The 11,624-nt window shown below is 33.8% G+C and overlaps 1 protein-coding gene across 1 annotated transcript; it reads right to left on the reverse strand.

The window, feature by feature from the left end:
• Nucleotides 1–293: 293 nt before the first annotated feature.
• Nucleotides 294–7,367, reverse strand: LOC132730755 (uncharacterized). The gene is made up of 3 exons (XM_060716742.1): nucleotides 7,091–7,367; nucleotides 3,676–3,813; nucleotides 294–3,149 (listed from the first exon to the last, which is right to left on the reverse strand). The coding sequence occupies exons 1-3, from the start codon at nucleotides 7,278–7,280 to the stop codon at nucleotides 2,923–2,925; spliced, it is 555 nt and encodes a 184-aa protein (XP_060572725.1). The 5' UTR covers nucleotides 7,281–7,367; the 3' UTR covers nucleotides 294–2,922.
• Nucleotides 7,368–11,624: the final 4,257 nt, after the last annotated feature.

Consider the following 11,624-nt stretch of genomic DNA (forward strand, 5'->3'; position numbering starts at 1 on the left):
GAATGCATCTCTGAACAAAATTCAGCAATATTGACAGGACAATCGACAAGGAGCCCAGTAGGGCACCGAAAGACAACAAAAGCTGAGCAATCCCTGTAGGATGTTCAAGTAGCAGTATTGGTTATATACGGATATACGAGGATATATTACGTCATGAGCAATATTCACGTATAGGGATTGCTTTTTTCCATATAGGGAAAAAAACAAAGAATACTTTCCACCTCAAAATGTCACCAGTTTTTTTTTCGTAGAATAAGAACGGAAGAAATAGATAAAAAATACATAAAACAAAATATTGTTGCTTTTTTATTCATCAAATTCAATATGTTATCAAATCAAAGTGGGAAACATGATTAAAACATAAACGTATATATACACGTAATATAATGTTAATAGCAAACAATTAAGGAAAAAAGCAACCAAACATTAAAAAAAACAACAGCAACTAAAATAAAAAGAAGTACAAAAAGAAATACCGGGAAAAACACGACTTTGCGTATACCATGTAAACAAATCCTACTGAAATAGGAAAACACAATCTTATAATAAAAATGACCAACGATTTTGCAGTTTCTCATGTGTCCGTAATTTATAAGGTCTTTATTTCGTATGACAACACCTTCTGCTCCACGTGTGAATAACCATCACACAAACCAGCTTTTGCATGCGAAGTTCTGAAAGTTCCGTAGCTATTTCTAAACCATGTAATTCCGGCGCATGATGGTCTTCTCGCAAAGTGCTCGATTAAATGTGGTTGTTTTTAATAACCAGAGGTGAAATGTCATTGAGACTCGACTCGACAAGATCCCGACAGCACCTGTTTTGCCGCTGTGTTTCTTTTCTTTATGATCAAGTATAGTCATAGTATTTTTAGAGCGTAATAAGTAGACGCATTCATTCAACTTCTGTTCAAAAGAACCTGCGGTCTTGTCTTTTTCCAATTTTCCAACGCTTCTACTGCGCGTTTCGTTCTTTTATGTTGATATTTCCGCTCATAATACTGTCGTCTGCTATCGTTTGAAACATTCCCCCGTTTTCGCGACGTTCTGATTGATTTTCCAATTCGATTCACAATTCCAACAAAGAATGACAATGCCTCGTCTTTGGTGTCTGCTGCGAAGTTAACAAACTCATCAAAGTTACGTTTAACGTGATCCATGTCTGCGTCTGCTATATAAATGTCAGAAATATTTATCTGATGAAAACAGCGAGGCTGATGAAAGCAGCTAGGAAGAATCTCCGTGTTTTCAAGATTCTTAGATCGCTCAATCATGGAAATGAAAGTCAGATGTTGTTGGGCCTGCTTTTATAGTGAAGATTATTCACACCTTTTTGCAGGAAACAGGTTTAGCAAAAGGGAATGATTTAACGCCGGATCTGTAAAAAGGCGTCTGAGATTTTAAATTAACACTTTCGTATTGTCTATTATCGACATTTAGTCATGAAAATACAGGAGTTCCAGTAATGTAAGTCAGTTAAGATGCTCTTACAGAAGTCAAACACAAACATGTAATTCGGATACATTTCAATGACAGTAGCAGACACATTGTAGATTGTAAAAAGCGCAAAAAATAATTTTTATAAATCTAAGTGGCTGCGTAGCGGAGAGGATGACAGGTCTTACCAGTAGTATGTATCGTTGGCCGCGTGGGTTCAAACCACCGTTACAATGCCACGTAAAGGGAAAGACCTTCTCATATCCAGAAAGAAACTTAATACTCATTGTTTAGTCTGGTTTGTTGCAGGAATGGGAGTTATGTCATTGTGTATTATTCATAATTAGTTTTGTTATTTCATGATGTATTATTAATAGTTTTGTTATTTCTTGGTTTATTATTCATATTTATGTTATTTCATGGTGTATTATTAATAGTTTTGTTATTTCTTGGTTTATTATTCATAGTTATGTTATTTCATGGTGCATTATTCATAGTTAGTTCAGTTATTTCATGGTGTTTTATTTATAGTTATGTTATTTCATGATTTATTCTTCATAGTTAGTTATGTTATTTCATGGTGTATTATTCATAGTTATGTTATTTTATGGTTTATTAATCATAGTTATGCTATTTCATTGTTTATTATTAAAGATTATGTTATTTCATGGTTTCAACACGCCGCACGACAACGCGCCATTTGGCGTGCCGTGCTAGAGACAGGACGACAAGATGACAGCGCGTCAACGCGCCTTTGGCGCCATCAATAAATTAAAACATACCGGGATGCCTTTATAGTACATGTAGTAATAACATCGTATACACAATCTTCTTAAGTCAGAATAAGTAGGACAAATTAAAACAAATTTGTATTCATCTTCTATGTTGTTTAGGCTGCAAAATGTACATTTTCTTTCCGATCTTACAATGTTTCTATGTCTGCCAGTCTCTATTTAAACGATGCGAAGATAATCTAAGTTTAGCAATTTCATTTCTCAATTTCGTGCAAGGCATCTTATTTATTTTGATAATTACTTGATTAATAATGTTTTTTTACTCATTCTTTAAACAAAGTCGTCAAAAGGTTCATTCGAGAATGTAAAACCTCGCTACTTTATCTATAAAAATATAGAATGACGACATAAGACTTAAGAGAGAAACAAATCTAGACTGTCAATAGATCGTACAGCAGGAAACCGTATATTTCAGCTGCACGAAGGTATCAGTTATTTAAAAGACGTAGGTATCACGTAAAAAGACACTTTTTAAAGAATAGCTTTACTGGGGGTTTAGTCATATAAACAAATAATAAATGTAAAAGTAAGCAAAGTAGTCTGGGAAACAAAAACTCTGTCTGCTATAATTTCAAACCGTTACAATTATATTTTTATATGTGGAATTAGAAGAAATGTTTGGGCTTCCACATTTAAGAATCTCAACTTATTTGAATTGAAAGTTTAAAAGAAATGCATGAAAGTTATGTTGATTATACAATCGCTGACGGCTTCATCCTTATTCTCCTTTCCTCCGTTCTATAAATAACCAAACAAACAAACGCCGGTATACAGAGAGAACCGGAAATGAGACATAAGCCTAGCGGAAGCGTTTGGTAGATGACGTAATTTCCGGGTCGTGATGTTGTCGTCTGGTAGGCGTCTGTTAACTTCATATATTTGCCTGATAAAACACACATCTGAAGTACTGAAGAGAAACCTAAAAATAGAATTTAAACCTTGCTATAAATAGAATACAATATTGCTAAAAATAGAATTTAATTTTATTTAAGAATAACCTGAAATGAAGATGCGGAATCATCGTCGAGCACATGACTTGTACTTCGTAAAGAAAATGGCTACGGGAAAACGAATGTACATCTTTTTTACGCTTCTTACGATAAAGTAAGACATTTCAGGGCCAAACAAGACGGACACCAGATGTGTCTGTAGGCATGCATGTGGTGGTGCTATCGGATCAGGGTAGTAATCTACGCCACTTTGAATTCATCAGAGCAGAGTTCAGCCACCGCATCGTTCCTGGGCAAGCTGTCAAGCAGTTTACCAGTACTACTTCCGTAGGGATGGAAAATGACAGAATTTTGACGAATCGTGATTATTTCTTTCATGTATGAAAATTGAAACTTACATGACCAGCCGATAGCACATGGAAGGACTCAGCAATGATGGTACAATTCGAAATTTGACTACCTTAGTATTAAAATTTAATAGAACTCGTAACTTACATGACCAACCGAGTGCACCGGAAGCAGAAATAATCAGGCACATGTATTTCTTGACCAATCCAATCGCTTGAAAAAATATGGCAGTTATCAGCATAATGAACTGTACCACGATGGCAATTTGTGTGAAAACGATCCATCCTGGAAATTAAAGTGAATAATTTAGATATATATTAATAATAATAATGATAATAATAATAATAATTATAATAATAATAATAATAATAATAATAATAATATAATGATGATGAAGATGATGATGACGATGATGATAATAATGATGACGATGATGATAATGATGATAATAATAATAATAATAATAATAATAATAATAATAATAATAATAATAATAATAATAATAAAATAATAATAATAATAATAATAATAATAATAATAATAATAATAATATTAATAATAATGATAATAATGATAATAATAATTATAATAATAATAATAATAGATATTATTTTGTTGTTGTTGTTGTTGTTGTTGTATTAATTATTAATAAATACTATCATATTTGTTATGATATTGAATATACGCCAACACTAAAGTTCGTATACGAATTCTAACATGCAAATGAAGACTATATCATCAGATCGGTTGTGCGCTACGTCACAATGTTATAGTAATTTTGTTGCTATCCGGAAAGTGCAAACACACGTTTACCGTCAATCGCAACTACTCGGCCCTTTCCGTCAGTCTTCGGATAAGGACCTCGAACACAAAAAGCATGAATATACATAACGTTATTATAGATAATAGCCGAGGCAGTTCCGAATGGTTTACCGTTTAAGCTGCACGTGCATTAGACAAGGCGTTCAGGAAAAAGTTATGATCTCATAAAAAAGTTAAATTTGTATGAAAATATCCTTAACAATGCGGAAATATACCGTTTAATTAGGAATGCTTCTTATAATGGCTATATTGATTTAATATTGATGTACGGATGATCTGAAGGCTACGGAAGAGCATTAGTGCCAGGTGTATGTTTTTTATTAACTCGAAATTTCGAGATAATTAACTCGAAATTTCGAGTTAGTAACTCGAAATTTCGACTTACTAACTCGAAATTTCGAGTTACTTAAATTATCTCGAAACTTCGACTTAGTAACTCGAAATTTCGACTTATTAACATTACAAGAATGGCCAAAGTTATTTTAGATGGCATAAGATATAGTAGGCAGTGCCTTTGAACGATGGAGATGGAGAAACGGGTGCCTGGACAAAAACTATTGAAATTTAACTTAAACTTAGTAATGGCATGTACACACCCGACATACAAAATACAAGGCTTCCTTTAATTTGTACGTTCAGGCGTTCTTCAGACGTTGTATTGTATCCCATCTGTTCGAACATATCTTTTCACTAATCATATTCTTCTCATCCCTGTAAAAAAAACCGATCCTATACTTTACGTGTGGGACATCTGAGGAAAGTATCGCGGCGTGGCCAAAATAGGGCGTGCTGAGGCCTTTGTCAAAATTGTTGGACTGACTATATTTCTTGTAAAATCGGATGCTTTTATATTGTTCCCAACATATATATTATAACAAGTATCACTTTTATCAACTTTTATCAACACAATATGAATCAAAGTATTAGTAAATAATGAATAATGTTACAAAAACATTATTAGTATAAAGAAACGTGACAGACTAACTGGCCTATACACGCCATTTAAAACTTATTTAACACATGATATTGCCAGTTTACAATAGGGTGGGTTTTGGACTTGTTGTTTCTCCATATGATGGTTGTATGTGTGCTTAAGAAAAAGAAACACCTTGTTAACACGGAAATGTGGAAAGTGTGATTTTTCATTCCCCCCCCCCCCCCCCACAAAAAAGCGAAGGATATGTTCAGTATGTGTAGACAATTTGACCCTATAAAATTGTTCTGTTAAATAAATGTTAAAGGTGCTCTGTCAATGTGCAACAACTACACACTAAAGAAAGTATCTTGAATTCAATCCTTGCTTTCACCGGCAACGAATAAAAGTGCAATGTAAGTCGAAATTTCGAGTTAGTAAGTCGAAATTTCGAGTTAGTAAGTCGAAATTTTGAGTTAGTAAGTCGAAATTTCGAGTTAGTAAGTCGAAATTTCGAGTTAGTAACTCGAAATTTCGAGATAAGTACCTCGAAATTTCGAGTTAGTAAGTCGAAATTTCGAGTTAGTAACTCGAAATTTCGAGTTAATAAAAAACATACACCTGGCACTAATGCTCTTCCGTAGAAGGCGGAGTATATCATGCAAAAAGAAATTGTACTTCCGATTTCGCCACAATGAGGTTGCAGATTTTTATGCTTATAATATTCAGTTTGGTTGTCTGTACACCAAAGTAAGATCTGGAGTCGATATGAAACCCAATTTATTAATGAATGTAGCTATTTCTGTTTTTATGAAATTTATTAAATGCAGCTTTAAGGGTATTTTTAGACGATGTTGCTATGTTAAGGCGTTATTCCGGGAATAAAAACTGAAGCAATCTAATACCTTAAGGCTCGAAGTAAAAAAGCTTTTTTCTATGCATATCTCGAATCTCAAGGTTTTCATAGTTCGACTTACATTCTGTGTCGTTTTCTGATCAGTTAATAACCTGTGAAAAAACTTAGATGAGGAAACTTCATTATATCTCGGACAACGATCCAATTGCTTTACTTGGATTCTTTCTTTTTCCTTCTAAATTATTCATTAAATATCCTGTACCACGTATTTTATGGTTTTATATCATAAATATGATGCTCAAATTAAGAGTTATCAATATTGTAAGTTCACAAAAGCATTATTTATAAAGATATCACCGAATTTAACATTTCATGTAAATAAAGGGAGGCAATTAGAAATTTATTTCCTATAAAGTTTAAGTCAAATTTTTCAATAAGAAAATAATGCATATATTTTATTGATACATATACATATAATGTGCACAAATATTTGCAGTACATATTTTACATATTCTTCGATATTTGAAAATTGATTTATAAGCATAATTATATACATTATATAAACTTAAGTGTGGTAACAACCTCAATTAAAATAAAAATAAAAATATTGAGTTACAGAATCTTTAATAATTGTACAAATTTTTAAAATATTACAAATTTAAATAATTGTAATAATTATGTTTCAAATTGTAATGTTGTTGGGTTGCAAATGTACGCTCGTGCGTGCACGAGTGCATGCGTACAGCCGTCCGGTTAGCTCAATAGGTAGTGCGTTGGATTGTGAATCGGGTGACCCGGATTCGATTCCCGGACGGCGCAGGTCACTTTCGTTGTGATTGATCATGAAATCCTTTCTACGGTCATTCACACTGTACCTCTACTCTGATCCGGAGTGAAACTACCAACACCAACACCAACACCACTAACCTCATCTACAACATACAGAATCTATAATAATTCCTGTAACTTACCATCAGCCGAACTTCCAGTCAGGGTACAAATGTCATCCGGGCATTTTACTGCAGTAAATAATCCATAGGTTGTTTCGTTATCTTCCACGTTCAGCCACCACGATTTTAGAAACAAGCCGAATGCACAAACTAACAATGCTGTGCACGAGCTTAAAAAAGCGGCAGCGCTTGAAAACCTTAGCCCTTCCATAATATCTTTAAAAAAAATATTTTGTTAAAAATTAACGACACCTTACAAGCTAGTATTGATGCTTATATATTGCAAACGGAAATTTATAATTGAAATTAAGGTACCTCAGCCATCGATACTTCGTTAAATCTCGGCCATCTTCGGAAATTGCCGTATCTAAATGATATAACGATATGGCAACAATATTTCTTCTTGGTCATTAAGACGTTTTTGATTTTTTTTTATAACTTACAAGGAAATTGGCGGAACATACCGGACTTTCACGAACTTATAGTGGCTGAAGCACCTTAACGGACATAAATTTCTACTTGGATATCCGGAATATAAAACTATATTTCAAACATTAAAGCTTTCCGCTCGAAGATAGAAGGAGAATTTATAAAGTGCACTGCACTGCACTGCACTGCACTGCACTGAATGAATGCATGAATGAATGAATGAGCGAAAGAACGAACGCACGAACGAATGAACGCACGGACGGACGAACGGACGAACGAATGAATGTAGCGGGTAGATAAATTAAATTTTTATAATTAATCAGTCAATTTATTAATAATGGGAAATTTGTAGTATTTCATATATTTCAATATCCTTATTGTTTTCAGGTTGAAACCAAGGCAATTGCTATGAACGAGATATCCCTCTTTAAATAGGAAGTAACAATTAAAATATTGTCAAGTAATATCCTGATGAAATAATTCTCCTTAAATATTCATTACTATACATTAATGTATGTTTATATGCAGTGATGTGTTAATGATAGGGGAAGTTTTTGTTTTTAATTTATATTATTTCTCCGTTAATTGGTGTTTTTAATTAAATAAAAAGATCATTTTTTAAAGTATTTTTCCTTTATATTCTGAAACCTAACCGAATCACTCCAGATGTTGTTGTATTGCTTTTTCAGTTGTAGTATATCTGTACAATATTGTTCGGTGCTGCATTTTTGCATGTATTGTTTTGTACTGTACTGTACGGTACGGTGTGGTACGGTACTGTTTGGTGCGGTAGGTACGGTATGGTAGGGGTATGGTACGGTACGGTACGGTACGGTAGGTATGGTATGGTATGGTATGGTATGACTGATTGGTGTGGTAGGTACGGTATGGTAGGGGTATCGTACGGTATGGTATGGTATGGTATGGTACGGTACGGTATAGCATGGGAAGGTGTTGTGCAGCCAAATCTTTTACGAAAAAATAAATGAGTAAATGTGCATGCTTTTTGCGTTTAAACACAAAAACTTATAAATGTAATCCTTTTCTAAAAAGGCCATATTTTCAAAACAATGTGTGAAATTCCAAATATGTTTAGTTACAAATATTATATGTTTTAATAACAGATGTCAAATTAATAATTATGTAATCGGAATATTAAATGTGTCTTTTCATCTTTGTCCAATCAATGGTGCTAAATGTTTTATTATATTTAGGTGATAATGTTAATTAACTGTACTTATTAAGTTGTTGAACCTTATGACGGATAAAATGTTCAGGTGATGATAGTTGTTATAAATTCTATGTTGCTATGTTACCTTATTTTGTATTTAAAATCTGATTGGTCATTTTGTTATTTAAGAAACAAAGTTGTTAAAATTCTATTGGTCAATGTAAAATGAATCGAATTTAGAAATATTGTAAAGATAGAAATATTTAAAAAGTTAGACTTTGGATTTCCAAGTCATTACACTGCATGTGGCTTTCCACCAGAAATAATCGTTACAGTTTTTAGTATCAAATTTTTTACGTCAGGATAACATGTGCATATTTGATGTATAATAAATGTGTGTGGTATTCCACTGAGAAAGTGACATTACAAGTACATTGTGTTTTATTACATCCGCGCAGTCTGATCAGGATCCATGCTGTTCGCTTACAAACCCTATAACAATAAGCATGGATCATGATCAGGCTGCGCGGATGCGCATGCTGGTTTGGATCCATGCTGGTCGCAAACTCATTATGTTGGTTTTGTCATGGCGCGGCTCATTTTTGTTTTTTAATTTGGTCATTATGTTGTAATTTAAGAGCGAAATACGACATGGCACAGATTAGCCGCCATTATTTAGAGATCAGTACGTGCCAAAGTATTACTTTGGCTGAATCACAACACGAAACATGGATCTTCCCTGTTTTTGTTTTTTCCTCACAATCATTTTATTTTAGAAAGTGTGACGTTGGTCGATTTACGTTCTTTTGATGTTGAATAAATAATCCGTACTGCCCCCGTGGTATAGTGTGCCTATATACATGTATATTCTAATTGTATAGATGGTAATACATTACGGTTATCTTTTTATTTTTATTTAAATATGAGTTGTTTATAATTACATTGTATTGTTCAAATTCATAGAAACAAAAAAAATTGCTAAAGCATTTTTTTCTTCAATCGTTATTGAATAAGGCAGAAGTTTTTAGGCAGATATATCAATAATTAACTATGTTCATGCTTATCGAAAATAGAGTAAACCAACACATTATTTAGGGGCCAGTTACACAGACGGTCGGTCCCCAATCGGTCATTTAATTTTAAATTTACTCGCTGTTATGATCGGTTGTCATGCGTGATTTTATTTCTGGTTTTCTGTGTAAACGGCCATCGGTGACAGAAAGCAAACTCAAACGGGGTTGGATAAAATGCTGAAATACTATCGGTTTTTATCGTTTGTAAATCGGAGCTAAATCGGGCGTAACGCTGATTAATCGGTGTTTGATAGCTTTAAACACTTTTCGTCAGATATGGCCGGTGATTCATATTTGGTTATACCGGCGATACCGGTGATTAAGAGCTTGCATATCTCGTGATATAGGTTGCTGTCGGTTATTTGTAAAATATTTCCACCGATCGAGAATTTTAAACATGTTTAAAAATCACAATTGGTAATTTTTCACCGATAAAACTTATCTATCCCCAATAGCAGTTGATAGGTGGAAAACAGGTGACCAATAGGTGGTATCGGTGTTAAATACGTTGTCATCGGTTCACTCCATAATTTGGCTAAAAAAGCTACAGATCAATCACCGATGGCTCTGTGTAACTGGGATGTAATGTTCGTATGTAAATATAAGCGAAAATTGTGTTTGCCGACACAATATGCGCATGTGTAGAGTAAAAAATATAGCGCACCGATACAATATTCGAAAATGCATGGCGAAACAAGAGTGTGCTGACGTCATAAGGGTTTTAATAATTAATGCGTCGATAAATTTGTCCATAATTATGCAGGAAGAAAATCGTGTTAGCCGACATAAAATGGCAATTTTCAAGGCGGAATCTCAGATATTTCTTGACCTAGGTTCCTTGACCTAGTATTATTTTAAAGGTAATCAATGAGAACAGAAGCACCAAATAGATAAGGGCTATAAGTCAATACCTTTCATAATAACTGCAATGTATACTTCTTTACATTAAAATGTGTGCACTCTTTTCAACAAAAACTTTCAACAAATTATTTGAGTCGCCGATACTCACGCATAAATAATATTTATGAATACGAGCAAGGTGACGTTGTAATATGGTTTGTGCAGATGATGACACGAGTGATGATGATGATGGTGTTGAAATGATAACGTTGTTAATGATGGTGGTGGTGATGGTGATGATGATGATGATGATTATAACTGTTGTGCATGATTGTGATGATGATAATGATGATTGTGATGATGATAATGATGATTGTGAATGATAATGACGATGATGATGATGAAGGTGATTACGACGGTAGTGATTTTAATTATTATAATAATTATCTGATTCATTATTTTGATGATGATGATGATTATAACTGTTTTGTGGATGACTGTGGTGATGATGATGATGTTGATAGTTTTGATGTAGATTATGCTAAAGATTATTAGATTATGATGAAGATTATTACTTTGGCTGAATCACAAAAAAACATGGAATCAAAACAATTACATTTTGTATTTTATTTTAGGACGTGTGACGTTGGAATGTATATAGGCACACTATACCATGAGCAGTACGTACTACTTTAGGGTATTTTTCATTCAACATCAAAACAACCTATAAACCGACCAACGTCACACTTCCTAAAATATGAGGAAAAAACAAAAACAAGGAAGATTCCGTGTTGTGATGATGACGATGACAATGACGATGCTGACACCGGTGCACCGGAATTGAACGACAATGAAAAATGGAAAATGGGCCGCTGGGCCGCCAACTTCACGCCGCCAGGCCGCCAGGCCGCTGGGCCGCCAACTTCACACTTCAAATGAAAAACTATATGATAATCTCTGCAGGAGCGAGAATTTTTACGGGATATTTGCTGGCTTACAAGTGTTTTTTTTCCGGTTCCTGTTGATTGACTAGATTCTAGTT

This window comes from Ruditapes philippinarum, unplaced genomic scaffold (genome assembly GCF_026571515.1).
Source record: "Ruditapes philippinarum isolate M1 unplaced genomic scaffold, ASM2657151v2 ctg8846_1_1_1_1, whole genome shotgun sequence".
Lineage (NCBI taxonomy): Eukaryota > Metazoa > Mollusca > Bivalvia > Venerida > Veneridae > Ruditapes > Ruditapes philippinarum.